This window comes from Dendrobium catenatum, unplaced genomic scaffold, assembly GCF_001605985.2.
Source record: "Dendrobium catenatum unplaced genomic scaffold, ASM160598v2 fragScaff_scaffold_1409, whole genome shotgun sequence".
NCBI lineage: Eukaryota > Viridiplantae > Streptophyta > Magnoliopsida > Asparagales > Orchidaceae > Dendrobium > Dendrobium catenatum.
In genome coordinates, this window is record NW_021319871.1 from 635310 (window position 1) to 656523 (window position 21214).

The window sequence follows — 21214 nt, forward strand, 5'->3', positions numbered from 1 at the left end:
TCCACCAAATTTTTTGAGGGGACTAATTACACATACCAATTTAAGCAGCGTAGGCAAAATGATAAGGTCTATACATATATATACTAAAAAAAGAGGGGAAGAGGAAGCATTTCAGGAAAGAAGAAGAGAAAGAAGAAGAAGAGTACTCAGCGTTATCGGCCAAGCGGTGGGTTCTTGAACGACGAAGAAGGCGATTGCTTGGCTATATTCTAGGGCTTAGAAAAGACGGGGAGAAGAAGCATACAAAGAAGAAGGAGATCAGCCATTGTTATCGGGTAAGGGTTTCTTGATCGACAAAGAAGAAGAAGATTCGGTGAGGTCTTGCTGTCCAGCTGAAGGATATGGGAAAGGGTTCTTTGTTGTCGGCATCGGTCGAGCATCAAAAAAGGGGAGAGGTTCTGTGGCTGAGAGGAAGGGGATATGCGTGAGGGAAGATGACCTACCCTGATATTCGTAAGTGGTGAGTTGAGACGGCGGAGGGTGGAAGAAGGTTTTGTGCAAAGATTGCAGCGTGATGGTCGCATGAAGCTGCAATACGGAAGAGATCGAGGGATTTGAGATCGCGACGGAGAGAGGCGACGCGCGGCTAGCGGTTCATGTGCGAGAATCAACAGATTTGATTCGATTCACAGGCATGGGTTTATGTTATAAAGTTCGGTTCTTATAGATTATACATCATTTTTAAAAGAGTAGTTTTTTTTTTAAATGAACCGAAGAGCATCAGTACCCGATTTTCAAATTGGAATTAGTTGAGTTATTTAACTTCCAACTAAGTTAAAGTTTCTTTTTAACATTTTATGCGAGCAAATGTTGACTCATTATGTAGGTTAGGGATGCAAATGAGTCGAGTAGAGCTCGAGTCAAGCATAACTCGAGCTCAACTCACGAGCAAAATCCCAACCTCGAACTTGAGTCGAGCTCAGAAGGCGAGCTCAAGCTCAGCTCGTGCTACTGAAATGAGCTCATCGAGCAGCTCGATTCAACAGTTCAAGCTTGATCTGCATCTGCTTCCGCCCTACGTCCTGCGTCCAAGCTCCGGCTTCGCCTTGTGTCCCACATCCAAGCTCATCTCTCTCCTCCTCTTGCTTATATAAAAAAAAGCTCTGATTTTGCCCCGCGTCCCGCGTCCAAGCTCCGATTTCACTTTCGAGCCCGTGTTCAAGCCCGCCCGAGATTTTGCCTTCCCTCCCTAAGATCCCTTTTCCTAGATATTTTTTTTTTTCAAACAATCTATGAGTTATCCCCTTGCAACACTTTATATGAGCTCAAATGGTCTTAAGGATATTGAATCCTTATGTAAAGAGTTTTTCATTCAACATCGACTGTAATGGCTGCATTCTGATGCGAAGGCATTGGGTATTAGTAGCCCTCGGATTCACTCATTCCAGCTTACCGAAGGCCAAACTCCAAATTGAGACCAAGGCTCATATAAAGAAATAAATTTTGAAAATTGATTTTTTTTTTTCACTCCTTTTATATTCGATTTTTATGTGAAAGTAAAATCAATAAATTTAAGAGAATTGTGTCAATAAAGTCAATAAATATTGATTTCTAATTTTGAGAATATTTGTGTCATCATATGATAAAAAATTATTTATGATAACTCTTAATCTTTAATAGAGATGTCAATAAATAAACTGACCAGTCAGCCTGACCATAAAAATACAAATTCGGATGGATCCATGTAATAAATAGGTTAAATTTGAGTCATACATTTTGGTCTATCAATTAAATGGGTCAAATTCACCCACTAGCCCAACTTTAACTCAAAAACATGAATTTAAATTTTTGAGAGATTTACATACATACCATCTTATACTACTCTATTTACATATTTAACACCTAAAATTTTAATATTACATACATGCCACCCATAGTTGATTTTCATATCAAATCTGAGTGGTAGAAAAAAAATATGTGTGATATATTTAATATTAAAATAATATAAGATATTATGTATATAATATTAAAATTTTAAATATTAAATATTTAAATAAGATAATATAAAGTGATATGTATGTAAATTTTCCTAAATTTTTTACTTAATTATTCTCATTTTTTATCAATAAACTTAAAATTTATCATTAACAAATTAATATTTTTTTTCATTAAAACTTGTTATCGGGTGTGTTTATCTTGTTACCATATCAAATTCGGGTCCACTCTTTATCCCATTTATTAAACTTTATCCCATTTATTAAATTGGTCAGATTTTAGTTCGTCATATTTAGGTCAAACTCGAACCTGACCCGTTCTTTTGACACCACTACTCTTTAAATTTATTCTTTTTTTTTTCTAACTTCATCAAATCCAACCAAATGATAGAATAAAACTACTTCCCCATTATCCTACCTTTCTAACTTCAACCAACCAAATGAATCCTTGGATTTGAACAATAGAGGTGGTCTTAGGGCATCTCCAACCGAAAATGTCATTTTTCACTCCAAAATGCAGGGAAATCAAAAAATGCCCTATTTCATCTCCAATCCAACGCCATTTTGCCGCTAAAATGGTCGTTTTCGTTCGCGCCTTTCTTCCCAAGCTGTTCGGTAGAGAGAAAAAAATGCCGCAGATGAACAGTGCGACGCCAATATTGGCGTCGCACTGTTTATCCGCGATCAAATGGCGTCAAAAATGGAGATCGGTTGGAGCGAAGCAAGAACGGCAAACAAGTGTTTGCCGTTCGGTTGGAGATGCCCTTAGTAGGTGTTGGTTGCAAGTCTTATTGGCACAAAACTTATAATAGAATAATAACCCACGCAGTTCAGAACTTAAACCAACCAAATAGAAAATTATTAGTTGTACATGCAGACTATAGGAGTACAAAACTGCGTGGAGTTTATAGTACACACACAGATGTATTTCTGTTATCCAAATATAGAGTTTTTGAGATACAAAACTTGCATTAGTATTATAATAATTCATAAAAATAATCAAAATAATCAGTACAAAAGATATCCACCAAAATAGATACTAAGAAAACTTTGTAATAAATGGAAGAGAATTTAGAGAGAACAAGAAACTGGAACTGAAGAATGTTAAAATGAAAGATTTTAACTATTGCATGAATACAGATCACTCACTCACCACCAAAACTTGCATGAGCAGAACTGGAAGGCAAGTAAAACTTCATTTAGAAAACCCTTAGCATTCTCGGAGCCAGCAACTAAAGCTAATGAAATGGAGAATCACTCTTTACAAAAGGTTCAATCTATCAAAAGCTGCAGAGAAGGATAAGCAACACCTCACTCCAGTGATGATCTTCAGCTACCTTCATATTACAATATCAGAGCATACAGGGCAAATGATATTTTGATCTTCTGGTTGTGATCATGGCCGATACAAGCTGTATCCATTCAGTCCACCACCCAGGTTAGGATAATCAGAGAGGTTATGGTAAGAGTACCCGTCTCCACCTCCGTCGGTACTGCCGAGATTTATTAGGGAGAGATCGGCGGGACTGTAAGGCCATGTACTCTGAATCAAACCATCCATCTGGCAATTAGCATATGCCATCGAAAGATCCACCTGAGCTTCATGAGCTCGACCAGAAGAGCTACTGTAGATACTCAGGAAGTTATCATCATAATACTGCTTGGTTTGATCAAATCTACCTGAGCTAAGGTCGACGGAAGCTGCGTCACCCGGGAAAGAATATCGGCCGTTAAAGGAATGGTGACGATGATGTAGAGGGTGATAGTAGTACTGGTTGCTTAGGCTCTGTTCCTCATCGAGCAAGTCATTGATAATGTCAAGGTGAGGGAACTCATCAGCCACGCCACCATGAGAGGTTGAAACTGGTTCCCTAAGAAGATTCGAGTTGCACGGTTCGGCGCTTTTGGTTAGGATGGATTGCTGATGGATGTGCAATGACTCTGGTTTTACAGATCCGAAGGTTAATCCAGGCTTGGAAGCTTTTTGCTGCTCTTTCCTTGTCATTGATGGAGTTGGAAACAAAGATGCAGAAATGGACGATATAGTAGATTGGCTTGATGAAGTGGATGATTGGATCAAAGGGGCTGAAGGAGAATGAGCGAACCCAGCTAGGTTCAAACCCGTGACATTTTTTCCCATGATCGCATTGCGATAAGACTGAGGAACATAGCTTGGAGCTGATGGAGATGGATCGGCGGCCTGCCGAGTGGTAGCAGAAGTGGAACGTGAGAGGAGAGGTGCGACTTGCACGGTTGAAATGGCGGTTGTGTTTGGTCTTGGTGCTACTGGAATGAGAGGGGCACTGGAAGGTCTTGAGATTGGAGTGGTTGGTTGAGATGTAATGTTCTTCGCTGCAGGAGTGGGATAAAATTTTGTGGCAGAAGAATGGGATGATTTTGTTGATAGAGCAGCAGATCTCTTGGGGGCATTGAGATTACTTGATGGTAGCTCTTTGGATGAAGCAGGAAGACCAATTGATGAAGTTATAGAGTTAGTGCCAGTTGTGCCATTTTGCAGTGATGGCTTGGCCCGTTGAAGAAGTGGCTGGGTCTTTCTCCCAGGTTCAGGTGAAGCAGAGGATGATTCTAATGTTCGGATATTTGACAGTTTTTCTGCATCACCTTGATCTTTTGATGTGTTCTTAAGTGGGATAGGCGTCAGTTCTTGCTGTCATGGTGCAAAAGAACAAAACAAGTTTCATACAACAAGTTCTAAGACTTTTACTGGTTAAACTAACTGGCATCCAAATTTCAGAAGCTTAACTTCATTAATAAAAAGAACACTAAACAAAATATTGATAACAGTCGACGAGACGGTCCGAGAAATGTACAAGCATCAAAAGGTAATCCAAGATAAACTAAAAAGTTAAATTAGTGAAACAAGGAAAATTAAACATGGTTACAGACCGAGAATTTTTCAAATAATATTGGCCAAAATTTAAAACAGATAAAAATTGAAAAGATCTCAGGTAGGGTAACAATGTAAGTTTAAAAAGAGTAAAACAAATCAAATTGTAGACGTTATTAAGACAACTTGTGACAGAAGAAAGCCTAAAGCATAGCTGTAGTGTAGCTTGACTTTTCTAAAAAAACATAATAAACTCACATTAATGGAATATAAGTTACAACAACATAGGAGGGATGTCAGAGGAAATTAGCACCAATTTTTACCATACTGTAGAGCCTTAATAACATGCCAATAAAAAGGAACCTAGACAATAGGCACAAATCTACAAGCAGCCTCAGCAATTTCATAATGCCCTTACCAGTTTAAAAGTTTAGTTGAAGCATAAAGTGATAGCATTTCCTTCTTTTTGTTATTTTGCGCAACATTTAATATGTGCCTAACATAGAGAAGTTTACTAAGGACACAACTTGTAAATTATTAATAAGTTACAATTATCCTCCTAAAACAAAAGTAGAAATTTAATGTAAGAAATACATGTCACACCTTTTCCACCAAATGACTATAGTGCCGCTGTATCGAACTTTTCCGAGAAACATCATCTCCTTCCAATTCATGGCAAGTGGATGGAGAACTATCAAGGATTTCTCCAGGATGGCTTGCAACAGACTGATGGTTTTGAGAGCATTTGCCACCATAGGGTTTTGCCCTACGCATTTATTCAATAGTTGTTTCAAAAAGTTAAAAACAGAAAGAAAAATTAAAAATAAGAGAAGAGAGAATACCTATCTGGTGAAGTTTGGATGCTGTTGATAATCACAGAGTTTCGTCTGCAAGTTCCATTTGAGACAATAGATGGAACTGAGTCAGTCGAACAATTCGAGGAGCTATCATCCAAGCCAAGGTTAGCCTTTTCTGGCAGAGAACTTGACATTTCACTTGCGCTGGCTTCTATGGAAGGATGAAGTTCCAATGCATCCGTCTCCCAATTCTTAGGATTACTATCCCGATCCTCCAAATCAGGATAAAGAGGCACGGCAACATCACCACCATTATAGGAAATATCAGAAGCATCTTCTGGTGTGTCCATTCTCTCATTCATCACACACAAATGTTCGAGAGACAAATCCCTGGAAGCTATCTCGTCCAGATACTTTTCTTCTAGGGTTTTGTCATTAAATACTAAATCTGACTTAAAATCCCTCTGTTTTTCCTTGTTCTTTCGATTGTTACGCTTCTGCTTGCCCTATATATAGGAACAGAACCAGAATAATAAAATAGAAAAAATTTAAGTCTGTATTATTTCGTGATGTAATAGCAAAAATTTAGAAAAATAAATTGCTCTAAGAGAACAAAATATTAAATGGAAGTATACTACCACAACGAAGCTGATTAAGAGAAAAATGCAAAGGTTAATAAATAAATGATGTGAGAGAAAGTCATGGCACTTGAAAAATATATTACCTCTCAAAAAATAAATTGGTTAGAAGGACCAAGATAATGAATTTGAAAGATAGCATTCCATGATCAGAAAGAGAAGAACGTGTAAAATGGAGGGAAACAAAACATATACAAACAAAGACTACCTAAAAATAAAAGTATAACAGTTATCCCATCAAGATTTCGATGATGTTAGAGAATTCAATATTCCCACAAGTTAATGAGCCATGAGTTTAACGATTACTATTTTGCAAGCATATATAAAACAAATGAATGAATTTTGTACATTTCACACATTTTTTGTAAGTAGCTTTTGGCCAATATGCAAAGTTTAAAAGAAGCATGAATGGCCATAGTTGCCCTCGTTGAACTAAAGTAAAATACCAGTCAGATTTGCCATCCATCTTTTACTTGCTAATACCCACAATTTAGATCAATTGCAAAGAAGCTTACCCCCTCTAATGTACTAATTAATTTAATTTGGGAGGAAATACCCATCATATTTTCTTTGTTAAATTAAGGCACATACTTTTATAAGTATGTTACTGACCCTCTGATTTCACAATACGTCCCTATTAACCATGCCTGTAAAAATGTTCAGAAGCATTGCATAGCATGGGTTGAGGAACATAGAAATATTGAAATTTTTTTCAAGACATGTAGAACTCAGAATTATCAGATACAACATTATATTTTCACTAGTGTTTTACCAGTTTCTTCTTTTTTGTTTTTTGTGTGAGTTTTCAGCTTATTTATAATCGTTTTATGACTTTGTTTTACATTAAAAAAGTATATGTTAACTGTAAGAATAAAGACTTTAACCATATCCTTAAACGAGGTCACAAACATTCCTTTATGCGAGTTTGCTAGATACCAAAGTGTTTCTAGTGACTGTAGTCTTAATCAAAATATAGTCACTCTATTCCATTTGTTGACCACAAAAAGGACAACTAAAAAGGAAAAAAGAATGTCCCTCTTCATGTTTTGACAAATATACATGCATAAGCTATTGTTGTTTACAGATTATACATAAACCTTCGAATTTCAAAATATGTGAGCCGTGTTAGGCCTTATCCCATGCAAGATGAGTGATATGAAACAATCTCATGCGAAAATGATTTGCTTAATGAAGTTTGCACGCTTAGATTTAGAGGCAATAATAAGTAAGATCTTATGCGGAATTGAACGATAAGATAAATATTAAGTGGTACTTAGCTTAGGTTAATTTTCATGCATAGAAGTTAAGTTCAAAAGATAGCCATCTTAATCCAACATTGCATACGTAGATTGTTCCAACAATAAATTCCAATACTAACAATAAGATTAGGCTATGAAAGATCCCTCACACAACTCTTCGACATTTCACTTGCGCTGGTTTCTATGGAAGGATGAAGTTCCAATGCATCCGTCTCCCAATTCCTAGGATTGCTATCCCGATCCTCCAAATCAGGATAAAGAGGCACGGCAACATCACCACCATTATAGGAAATATCAGAAGCATCTTCTGGTGTGTCCATTCTCTCATTCATCACACTCAAATGTTCGAGAGACAACTCCCTGGAAGCGATCTCATCCAGATACTTTTCTTCTTGGGTTTTGTCATTAAATACTAAATCTGACTTGAAATCCCTCTGTTTTTCCTTGTTCTTTCGATTATTACGCTTCTGCTTGCCCTATATATAGGAACAGAACCAGAATAATAAAATAGAAAAAAAACTCAAGTCTGTAATATTTAGCGATGTAATAGCAAAAATTTAGAAAAATAAATTGCTCTAAGAGAACAACATATTAAATGGAAGTGCACTACCACAACGAAGCTGATTAAAAGAAAAATGCAAAGGTTAATAAATAAATGATGTGAGAGGAAGTCATGGCACTTAAAAAATATATTACCTCTCAAAAAATAAATTGGTTAGAAGGACCAAGATAATGAATTTGAAAGATAACATTCCATGCTCAGAAAGAGAAGAACGTGTAAAATGGAGGGAAACAAAACATATACAAACAAAAACTACCTAAAAATAAAAGGATAACAGTTGTCCCATCAAGATTTAGATGATGTTAGAGAATTCAATTGATGTGGTCTATCCTAGTCCAGCAGACTACCACATGCGTTTTCCCTAACGAACCTACAGGCTCCACTACCGCCTATTACCTTTTTCTGTTTTTAGCAGTTTATGCTTAGTATGGTTTTATTTTCTTTTTAGCAAAGTTATTACCAGTATAGATAGGAGAAGGAGAACTGTAGAAAGGATATAATTGAATACAGAATTCCCAAAGTATTGACCATCTACTTCGTTCTTCTTCGTCTTCCCCTTATTCTTCTTCTTCTTCTTCTTCTTTCTAAACGCTAATCCTCTTATTCTTCCTCTTCCTTGCTCGTATCCTCTGTTTTTCTTGTGTCTTCTGCAGGTAATTCCGGTATCACACCATATTGGTATCAGAGCTCGGCTCGGAGCAGTAATGGCGGAAGGAAGTAAGCGTTCTGCGGTAGAGGACGATCAGAGCTTAGACGCCCTGTGGAATGCTCAGACGAGCATAGCGCGACAACTTGAAGTACTCACCAATGAGTTCACTCGGTTTTCAACGGAAATGCGGACGGAGATTCGCTCACTGAAAACTCATCGGGTGTTACCAACGGGAGTTCGAACTGTGACGCCGACACCAGTTCCAGTCCATCGGCAAATAAACCACCGGCGACCTATTACGACAGATCCAATCAGATCTGATTCAGAGCATGAAACTAAACTTCAGCATGTGGGAGCATCTGATTCAGAAGATGATGAATGGCAAAATTTCTACGAAACCCCACGGCGACATCCAATTCCACATCGACAGCAAGGTGAATTTCGCATAAAACTTGATATTCCCTTCTTCGAGGGACGTTTGAATATAGAGGATTATTTGGACTGGGAGCGAGCTGTCGAAGCATTCTTTGATTATATGGAAATAACTCTGGAGAAACAAGTAAAATATGTCGCTTGTCGCCTTAAAGGGGGAGCTGGAGCTTGGTGGATGCAGCTATTGCAATCTAGGCGACGCGAAGGGAAGAGCGGCATCACAAGTTGGTACCGGATGAAACGTTTGCTCCGTGGCCATTTTCTTCCAGTTGATTTTGAGCAAATGTTATACCTACAATACCAACATTGTTCACGAGGAAGAACGGTGAATGAATACACCGAAGAATTTTATAGGTTGAGTGCTCGGAACAACCTAAATGAATCGGAGAATCAACTCATAGCACGATACATTGGCGGACTGAAGGAGGTTATTCAGGACAAATTGGAGCTAAATTCTGTTTGGACATTGTCACAGGCCATAAACTATGCCCTCAAGGTCGAGTTGCAACTCAGTCGACAACCGAGGAGCCGTACTATTAACCGATATACTCCTGAATCCACGGGAGATGTTGCCAAACCAGCTATGGGAAGTAGCAATAAACTTATGACACCACAGGTTGGAGGAGCAGGCATCCTCGGCGCTGAACCGAAAGCCATAGCCACACCTCGACCGAGAGTACCAAACAGAGACAATAACCCTTATGCAAAACCCACAACCTTCAAATGTTATCGCTGTTTTCAGCCCGGTCATAAGTCAAATGATTGTCCGAATCGTCAACAACTACACTTAGTTGATGCAGAGCAAGAAGGTGAACATCACGTCGGAGAGGCGTTGAACGAGCAAGATTTCGAAGAGCTCGAGGCTGATGATGGGGAACAACAACTAATTTGTATACTAGAGAAACTGTTGTTGGCTCAGCGGCAAGCCAACAATACACAACGCCATTCCATCTTCAAAACCCGCTGTACTATTAATGGAAAAGTATGCAATATGCTGATCGACAACGGGTGTACCGAGACATAATTGCTCGGTCAGTCGTACAAAAGCTCCAACTAAAAACAACCAAGAATCCCCAACCTAATAAAATCAGTTGGGTGAAGAAGGGCGTTGAAATTCTTGTGTCTGAAATGTGCCGAGTAACTTTCACCATTGGGAAGAACTACATGTGTGAGGTACTATGTGATGTCCTAGAAATGGACGTGTGCCACATTATCTTGGGGCGTCCCTGACAGTATGACGCAGGGGCTGTATATGACGGACGCTTGAATACTTATTCATTCGAGTGGAAGAACCGTAACATTCGGCTGCTACCGCAGGCACCCAAAGATCTTCCCCAATCCTCTCATGAGAATGCTGCTATGCTTATGCTGTCTGGACCAAGTATTCTTACTTCCTGGAAAGAGGAATCTGATATGCTTGCTTTGATAGTGACTGCCTCCTGCTCTAGAGACAACATGCAACAACTTCCCGTGGAAGTGCAAGCACTGATGCAGCGGTATACCGATCTCTGGCCAGATGAGCTACCGGACTCCTTGCCGCCTCTACGCAATCTGCAGCACCAAATTGAACTACATCCGGGAGCCACCCTTCCCAATTTACCGCACTATAGATTGAGCCCACAGGAACATGAAGTATTACAAGGCATAGTGGATGAGCTGCTACAGAAAAATTTGATACAGCCAAGTTTGAGTCCTTGCGCCGTCCCTGCATTGCTGGTACCAAAGAAGGACAGGAGTTGGCGAATGTGCGTGGATAGCAGGGCCATCAATAAAATTACGGTAAAGTATCGATTTCCAGTGCCCCGCCTGGAGGATATGTTGGACAAACTAGCCGGTGCCACCAATTTTTCTAAGCTTGATCTGAGAAGCGGATACCACCAAATTCGCATCCGGCCTGGAGACGAGTGGAAGACAGCTTTTAAAACTCGTGACGGACTATACGAATGGCGTGTTATGCCATTCGGCTTGTGCAATGCCCCTGCTACCTTCATGAGGCTTATGAATGAAATCTTGAAGCCAGTGCTCGGAAAGTGTTGTGTCGTCTATTTCGACGACATCCTTGTTTATAGCTCCTCACCAGAAGATCACATCACCCATCTCATATCTATTTTTGATATTCTGAGAGCTAATAAATTTTACTTGAATTTTCCAAAATGTGAAATTGCCACAGATTCAGTACATTTCCTTGGGTTTATAGTATCTGGCGCCGGCGTGCATATGGATCCGCAGAAGGTAGCAGCAATAAGGATTGGCCAATTCCCCAAACCATCTCTGATGTTCGTAGTTTCATTGGCTTAGCAAATTTTTATCGACGCTTCGTACGCGGATTCAGTATCTTAATCGCACCCCTCACCGATTGTCTCAAACACAAGGTGCTGCAATGGAAGCCAGACCAGCAAACTAGCTTCGACAATGTCAAGGCGGCATTAACATCCGCCCCCGTTCTGGCAGTTCCTGACTTCAACAAGCCATTCAGTGTGGATACTGACGCGTCAGCAATTGGCATCGGGGCGGTCCTGTCGCAGGAAGATAGACCACTCGAGTTTTTCAGTGAAAAATTGAGCTCCACACGACAAAATTGGTCCGCCTACGAGCAAGAATTGTATGCCGTTGTGCGAGCTTTAAAGCAATGGGAACACTATCTTATACACCAAGATTTTGTGCTGAGTAGTGACAACCATGCACTACAATTCATTAATAGTCAAAAGACTATTAACAGAATGCATGCAAGATGGGTGACATTTTTACAACGTTTTAGTTTCGTCTTGAAGCACAAGTCTGGTAAACAAAATAGAGTTGTTGACGCCCTCAGTAGACGCTCCGCCTTAATTGCCAAGCTCCAGACCGATCTGCAAGGTTTGTGCTGCCTTAAAGAGCTCTATTCATCAGATAGGAACTTCGCAGAGGCTTGGAATACACTCTCCTCAACCACAGCTGCTACTTTTCATGACTTCTCTATAAGGCATGATTACTTATTCAAGGGAAACCTACTGTGTATACCACAGTCATCATGGCGAGAGCACTTAATCAAGGAAATGCATGCAGGTGGACTTGCTGCTCACGCTGGCCGAAACAAGACTTTAGAACAACTGCAAAGCCGTTTCTTTTGGCCCCATCTACGACGTGATGTTATCAAATTCGTGGAGCGATGTCTTGTGTGTCAACTCTATAAAGGTAATGCTCAAAATACCGGCTTGTACACACCGTTACCTATAACCAATTCCATTTGGGAAGACTTGAGCATGGACTTTGTGCTTGGGTTACCGAAGACAAAACGAGGAGCAGATTCCATAATGGTGGTTGTTGACAGATTTTCAAAAATGGCACATTTTCTTGCCTGCAAGAAGACCTTTGATGCCTTAAATGTCGCCATTTTGTTCTTTAAGGAAGTAGTCCGTTTACACGGCTTACCCCGCAGCATCACGTCTGATCGGGATGTAAGGTTCGTTAGCCATTTCTGGCGTGAGCTTTGGAAGCGATTGCACACCGAAATCAAGCTCAGCTCGGCATATCACCCCCAAAAAGACGGACAAACAGAGGTCGTCAATCGCTCTCTAGGCAACATGCTGCGCTGTATTGCTCACGAACACCCCAAGCAGTGGGACGATTATTTGGGACAGGCCGAATTTGCATACAATTCTATGGCCAATCGGTCAACCGGCAGGTGTCCAGTCAGCATTGCATACACTAAAATGCCTAATCATGTCGTAGATATTGATGTTTTACCAAATTGCAGGAGTAAAGCTGCGGAGGAAACTACTGAACAGCTCACTAAAATGCTAACTGATGTCAAAGACAAACTGTCTGCCTCAAATACACAGTACAAACAACACGCCGATGCTCACAGAAGGGAGCAAATTTTCGAACCTGGAGAGCTCGTAATGGTTCGTCCGCGCAAAGAATGTTTCCAGCCCGGAACGTACTCCAAACTGAGCCCTCGACGAATCGGCCCAGTACCGATCATTCGGCGTATCAACAACAACGCCTACATCATCGATCTACCACCTGGATTTTTGACACCAGCCACGTTCAATGTTGCTGACATTGTCGCCTACAAGTCAGCAGATGCCGGTATTGCTCAAGTTTCTTCCTCAGGTGAGGAATCTCTCGAAGGGGGCAGACCTGATGTAGTCTATCCTAGTTCAGCAGACTACCACATGTGTTTTCCCTAACGAACCTACAGGCTCCATTACCGCCTATTACCTTTTTCTGTTTTTAGCAGTTTATGCTTAGTATGGTTTTATTTTCTTTTTAGCAAAGTTATTACTAGTATAGATAGGAGAAGGAGAACTGTAGAAAGGATAGAATTGAATACAGAATTCCCAAAGTATTGACCCTCTACTTCGTTCTTCTTCGTCTTCTTCTTTCTAAACGCTAATCCTCTGATTCTTCCTCTTCCTTGCTCGTATCCTCTGTTTTTATTGTGTCTTCTGCAGGTAATTCCGGTATCACACCATCAATATTCCCACAAGTTAATGAACCATGAGTTTAACGATTACTATTTTGCAAGCATATATAAAACAAGTGAATGAATTTTGTACATTTCACCCATTTTTTGTAAGTGGCTTTTGGCCAATATGCAAAGTTTAAAAGAAGCATGAATGGCCATAGTTTCCCTTGTTGAACTAAAGTAAATTACCAGTAAGATTTGCCATCCATCTTTTACTTGCTAATACCCACAATTTAGATCAATTGTTCTCAAAGAAGCTTACCCCCTCTAATGTACTTATTCATTTAATTTGGGAGGAAATACCCATCATATTTTCTTTGTTAAATTAAGGCACATACTTTTATAAGTATGTTACTGACCCTCTGATTGCACAATACGTCCCTATTTAACCATGCCTGTAAAAATGTTCAGAAGCATTGCATAGCATGGGTTGAGGAACATAGAAATATTGAAAATTTTTTCAAGACATGTAGAACTCAGAATTATCAGATACAACAGTATATTTTCAAAAGTGTTTTACCAGTTTCTTCTTTTTTGTTTCTTGTGTGAGTTTTCAGCTTATTTATAATCGTTTTATGACTTTGTTTTACATTAAAAAAGTATATGTTAACTGTAAGAATAAAGACTTTAACCATATCCTTAAACGAGGTCACAAACATTCCTTTATGCGAGTTTGCTAGATACCAAAGTGTTTCTAGTGACTGTAGTCTTAATCAAAATATAGTCACTCTATTCCATTTGTTGACCACAAAAAGGACAACTAAAAAGGAAAAAAAGAATGTCCCTCTTCATGTTTTGACAAATATACATGCATAAGCTATTGTTGTTTACAGATTATACATAAACCTTCGAATTTCAAAATATGTGAGCCGTGTTAGGCCTTATCCCATGCAAGATGAGTGATATGAAACAATCTCATGCGAAAATGATTTGCTTAATGAAGTTTGCACGCTTAGATTTAGAGGCAATAATAAGTAAGATCTTATGCGGAATTGAACGATAAGATAAATATGCCCTCAAGTGAGGGTAGAAATGGAAAAGTACAAACAACAAATAAAATACATGAAAATAAATAGACACGATCGTAGCCGTTGATCTTCGATGTCCTCATCAATGAGCCTGTATACAATAGAGAAATGTCTACCAGAAATAAACGAACAGGTAATATTATCTCATTGGCATCAATTTCCTCAATATTCTTTCTTTAATCTATAGAGTAAATTAGTTTATTGCACATGTTATATATGATCTGGGCATATCTAGGCGTATCTAGGCGTATCCTAATCATGTCCAATTCTATTTGCAAAAACAAAAAATAGACAAGATTTTCAACACATCAAAAGTGTGCCGAGATGTATTGGAAGAGTGTATCCTAAATAAGGCATTGGTGCTTCAAAGAAGCCACGAATGCCAATATTGCCTTCCAACTTCCCTATTTTAAAAACTTCCACTAAAGCCTTTCACTGCATTTTAGTTTTAATCCTCAATACCACCTCTATAATCACCTCTCAACAAGTCAATACCCTGCATGAGGCATTTTAAATTTTCACATACCATAAATCCATTTGTTTACATTTCTCGTACTTAAAAAATGTGTTTTTTTAAATCTTCCTTGGTGCATATATATATATAGTAATGTTGGAAGTACATAACTTGTTTGATTCACTTACCCAACCCCACGTAGTGTGATAAAGGCTTGATGTTGTTATATAGTACATGATTTCGTAGTATGGCATTTGGCACATCCACTAAACCATATTGTACATGTCATAAAAGTTACATTTAAATGTGTTTTTTTTTATGGTCTGAATACAGTGACAAGTGTGCAAGGGTCGCTGCACCGGCGTCCGGATGCAGTGTTAAATAGGCAAGGGTTCCCACATCAAGGACGGATGTGGGCAAAGAAGCTAGTCCATGAAACTAAAAAACATGAACTAAAATTAGGACTGGAACTTGGAATATAGGTTCCCTTATAGGAAAATTAATAGAATTAATAGATATTATAATTCATAGGAAGTTAAATATTTTGTGCATTCATGAAACTAAATGGATTGGAGAGAAGGCTAAGGAAATTGATAATTTATGATTTAAACTTTGGTATTCGGGTAGGAGTCGTATTAGAAATGGTGTAGGTGTTATTATATATAAGAGTTTGAAGGATAATGTTATAAAAATTAATAGGGGGAGATAGAAATTATAGCTTTAAAGATTGATGATAAGATTGTTAATATTATAAGTGCTTATGCTCCTCAAGTATATTTGAACATGAGTTCTAAATTAAATTTTTTTAGGAGAATTTATACAAAAGATACCACTTGAAGAAAAAGTTTTTGTTGTAGGAGATTTAAATGCACATGTTGGTAGAGAGGTAGATGATTTTAAAAGCATTCATGCTGGCTATGGGTTTGAAACGATAAATAAAGGTGGCAAGATCATATTAGATTTTTATTTAGCTTATTAATTTTTAATTGCTAATACCTTATTTAAGAAAAGGAATGGGCATCTCATTATTTAAAAAAATGGATATAGTACTACTCAGATTGACTATTTTCTTATAAAAAAATTAGAACGTTTAGATTGCAAAGATTGTAAAGTTATTCTGAGTGAAAATTTATGTATCCAACGTCGATTATTAGTTTTCGACTTTAAGATAAAGGGACAAAAAATAAAAAATAAAGTAAAAAGATATTTTAGGATTAGACGGGGGCATTTAAAGAATATTAACAAAATATTTTTGAGAGTAAGATTTTAGATCTTAAGATTTTATCTGTATATGAGGATGCTAATGTTATGTGGGAAAAAGTGGCTAGTGATATTAAGAATATTGCAAAAGATGTGTTTGGAGTATTAAAGGGAAAAGCTCCTAATAGTAAAAATAGTTGGTGGTGGAATCCAAATGTGCAAAAAAAGATTAAAAATAAGAAAATTTATTATAAAAATTAGTTTAATTTTAAAAATTCTGATAATTGGTAAAAATATAAAGAGACTCATAAGGAATCTAAAAAAGTAATATATGATGCAAAGACCTTAGCTTTTAGTGATTTATATAATATATTAGATACTAAGGAGGGAGAAAGATATATGTATAAGTTAGCCAAACAAAGAGATAGTAGTAAGGATTTAGTTCAAGTGAAGTGTATTAAGGATGAAAATCAAAAAATATTTTTCTTAGAAGATGATATTCAACAAAGGTGGATGAAATATTTTACTAAACTTTTTAATGAAGATTGTGAAAATAAGATTGACTGTAGTGACCTTAGCACCCTAAATAAAAATAAAGATTTATGTTTTTATCAGCGTTGCGTCTTTTGCTTTAGTCATGGATGTTCTCACTAGACATTTGCAAGAGGATGTACCTTGGTGTATGCTTTTCGCTGATGATATTTTTCTTGTTGATAAAACTAGAGAGGGAAATGAAGGTAAACTTGAATTATGGAGGTCAACCTTAGAGTCTAAAGGTTTTCGCTTGAGTATATCTAAAACGGAATATATTGAGTGTAATTTTAGTAGTAATAGACCTAGTGAGGGGATTGTGACTTTAGGCGATCAAGTCATTAATAAGAGTACATGTTTTAGATATCTTAGATTTAATGTTCAAAGTGATGGTGATATAGATGGGGATATTATCAGTAGAATTCAAGTTGGATGGTTGAAGTGGAGGAATGCATCGGGCTTGTTGTGTGATAGAAAAGTACCCTTCAAACTCAAGGTAAATTTATATAAGATGGTGGTGAGGCCTGCAATGCTTTATGGTGTCGAATGTTAGCCATTAAAAGAGAAGCATAATACTAAGTTAAGTGTGACAGAGATGAGGATGCTCAGGTGGATGAGTGACTTTACCCTTAGAGATAGGATACGAAATGAGCATATACGTAAAAAGGTTGGAGTAGCTCCAGTAGAAGATAAGATTAGAGAGAGTCGCCTTAAGATGGTTTGGTCACATAAAACGGCGACCTTCCGATGACCCGGCTAGAAAAGTAGAGGTATTAGATTTGACTTATGTTAAGAAACGTAGAGGCAGACCTAAAAAGACTTGGTTAGAAAATATTAGAAATGACCTTTCTTTATTAGTTTTAAACGAGAATTTGACTTTTAATAGGACAAAATGGAGAAAACAATTCATGTAGCCGACCCCGCGTAGTGGGATAAATGTTTGATATTGTTGTTGTTGTTGTTAAAACTTCCAACTACTTTCTTTAATAATTAGCTACTCTAACATCAAAAGTTCTTAGTCATCATGCCCTCACAACTAGATTACGTAGTAGTGACAAATAATCTTCCTACTTGGGGCTGGAGTTACACACTCAAATAATGCTCATGGATGGAGTTTTGAATAGAAGCCATCTTTTGATAGCAATTATCATTTCTATCAACACAAGCTTCAATATAGGATGAAAGAAGGGCTTACATTTAAATTCATAGCACCTCCCATTGTAATTGGTAAAAAAATTTTGGGGATCCCAAATTTTTTGGCTTTTGGAGCTTCGACCTTTTCGTTCTAATTTAGGGAGATTTTTAATGAATTAAAATCTAGTGGTAGCTTTTGAAAGGCAAATTTGATAGAGATAAAACACTACACAGAGATTTCGTTTTTATCATGCGAGGACCTTATGATCTGAGGTCTGATTTCCCATAGGCACAAGTCATTATGGTTAATTACCCCTCATGGTAATGAAATAGCACTTTCAATTAAATCTAGTCTTAAGCAAGTACTTATACTCGACGTATATTAGCAGTAAATTTAGATATTTATATTTAGAATGAAAATTTATCACCTTTTCACCTAAAGCGAACCTTAAGGGAATGATTACAAATTCGATCAAGATCTCATGGCTTTGTCATCTAACGTTCTCACGGTCCTTAGTCTACATAGTCAGAGAAGATAGTCAACCAAACCTGATAGAGTGTACCTTATCGACAACCATGATTTCTTCGTACAAAGGTACCTTATAGACCTTGAGTATTTGTGTAAGGACAAATTGAAGTTCACCTTAACTAATAGAGAGCTTGGTGCCCTTAGCAAGTCTACCCAAAAATTTATTACTCAGGGGTATTAGCCATTCGAGAACATATGTGCTATAACAATAACCGCAATATGGTGGAACTGTTGGACCAAACCATCTCGTCAAACCTTAGTAATAATCATTTACCATATGGAGTCATTTCGCCAAATCACTGGTTTTATGGAGTTGTTGGGCTAAACCACCAAATCACATCTTGAGATTTACTATCAATGCGACCATCATTTGGGGGACATTAAAGTCACTATAAAATATTTTTATTTTATCAAAAATTGAAGACATTTAGAGATAGTCCCCTCCGGTGGATATTAAGTTTCATCACGGCCATGATTGATGTTCTAAATAACTCATATTTTGGCTACCTGAACCTTTTTATGATAAAATTCATTTAGAAAGGCTTTGAAGGTCTAATGTAAATTTTGAAATTAAATATCTCATTTGATTTAACGATCTTGTCTTCGCTTGTTAATCAAAGTCGTGTCAACTCCAGTCCTTCAAAGAAGGATGATTGAACTTGAAATTTAATCTGCCAGCATTCTCAGACTATAGTTTATGTATTCGATGTAGCAGTAGGAACACATACATATGATCAGTTTGAAAAAATGATTCTAAATTAGCGCACTTTAAACCCTATGCAACATTCTCAGACATCTATGTTTAAGAGTTAACTTGGTTTGTCGAAAAACATGTGAAGAATTTGAAAGTTACGTGAACACTTTTCAACATATTTGCATAATGCATTTGCATGCTACTTAGTGCGTGTGTATAATGCAATTGTGATTTTCTTGTTATTCTTGCATAGTGCATTTTGCACGATGGTTGATGTACTTGCATATACATTTGCACAATATATGAAATACTTGCATAATGCATTTACATGCCATTTAACACATGTGCATGATGCACTTGCACGTTGCATACACTTGTTTTCAATTTATTTGCATGCTTTTTAATGAGCTTATGTGGTGCATTTGCATTGCGTGTTTGCACGCTTTTAATTTGCTTGCATGTTTTTCGAGACAGGCCCACACTTTTCTAGTGCCTTGATGGGTTTCTTGATGGCGTGGCATGCTTATCAAGAAGGTAGCACTCGTGGCACGCTTCTCAGGAAGGAAGCGATATTCTCAAAGCTATCATACTCTTCTTGAGTCGACAGTGCGCTTCTTGAGGCGGCATACTTAAGTTTAGAAATTTGCATTTTAACGCAGAAGGGGACTTTTAAAATATTCATAATTGAGTGTTTGCGCGAGTATTTGTCGTAGGAATAAATACACTCACATTTATAAATGTTAAAAGCAACACTTAATGTTTCCTTGTACACATGTTGATGATTTGGTGGCACAAATGTAAATTATGTTTAGTTTTATTGCAAATAGGAGATGTTTTTTGGTCCAGTTTTTCCTAAACCAAATTCTCATTTAATACAGCTTGTTGGGTATGTGCATTCAACTGGAGTCATGGGGCTTTATTCTAGCTCGCAGGTGAGCTATCTTGTTCACTACAAGTCTTATATCCTTGTCAGTATGTGAGCTAATGTTTGCATAGCATGTCTCATGTTCTTTGCTTGTAGGCGAATTGATATGCTCATTACAGTCCCCTGTTCTCGCCTATAAGAGAGTAATGTTTTTTACAGATTCCTTGTTCTTGTGCCCATAAGCGAGCTATCACGCTTGTTACAAGTACCTTGTTTTTTCCAATATGTGAGCCAATGCGTTCATTGAGAGTCTAAAATTTTTGACCGTAGGCGAGTTTTTGTATCCAGAAAAAGTCCCCTGCTTGTGGTTGATTGCTTGAAGCAACGAGTATCACATTTTGATGTTCGTATGTTATCCCTAGCGTGAATTTAGATTTTAGCCTAATAGCATTTTAGTCGTGTAGGTAATTTTTGTAGTTCATTTTTTAGTGAAATTTAGAACAAATGTTGGTAGTCTTCCGATGTCTCCAACATGAAAGGAAAATCTTATGGGGACTAGGCATGTCTAACACGCTCAAAAAGACGAGCATGATCAATGACGAGTGACACTACGACCAAGGGTCTTCTACCCATCGCGCTTAAATAAGCGTGGATAGGCCTTCAACACCTATAATAGTGAAAAATGGATTTCCATGCCATGTCAAAAGACATGCACAGATACTTAAGTTTGCAAGTTTCATTGTCGCACTGGAACTACGCAAACGGGTACTTAGATTCAGAAATTTCTCCACCGCACTAAAACTACACAAACGGGTACTTAATTTTACAAATTTCTCTGCCGCGCTGGAATTACTCAAACAAGTACTTATTTATAGGGGTTTTGAAGTTATACCTTGCGCAAAATTACTCAAACAAGTACTTATTTATAGGGGTTTTGAAGTTATACCTTGTGCAAGGAGGTGACAACAACATCAAGGCAAGGAATTTGTAAGGGTCAAAACACAAATTTTTCAAATTAAATATTTTCTCTTTTGTTTTTTCATTCTCTTTTTATAATAATAATAATAATAATAATAATAATAATAATAATAATAATAATAATAGAGATGGAAAAAAGTGTATGCCCCCGGGTGAGAAAATTTATATTTGTTTTGAGAGAGAAGAGAGATATGAGTTTGAGTCAGTCGAGCATGATGACACGGAAGAGAGT

The 21214-nt window shown here is 37.6% G+C and overlaps 1 protein-coding gene across 3 annotated transcripts in view; it reads right to left on the minus strand.

Moving 5' to 3' along the window:
• Positions 1–2878: 2878 nt before the first annotated feature.
• The window catches only part of LOC110105865 (TNF receptor-associated factor homolog 1a-like), an 81653-nt gene continuing 63317 nt past the window's right edge, over positions 2879–21214 (minus strand). For 2 of the 3 annotated variants that reach the window (XM_028699903.1, XM_028699901.1), the window contains exons 11-13: positions 5625–6085; positions 5386–5548; positions 2879–4602 (exon numbers count right to left, since the gene is read on the minus strand). In XM_028699903.1, coding sequence (XP_028555736.1) covers positions 3331–4602; positions 5386–5548; positions 5625–6085 — 1896 coding nt within the window. In that variant the 3' untranslated portion in view covers positions 2879–3330. Of the gene's footprint in view, positions 4603–5385; positions 5549–5624; positions 6086–7724; positions 7953–21214 lie in introns of all 3 variants that reach the window. The other variant, XM_028699902.1, reaches the window with a different exon arrangement.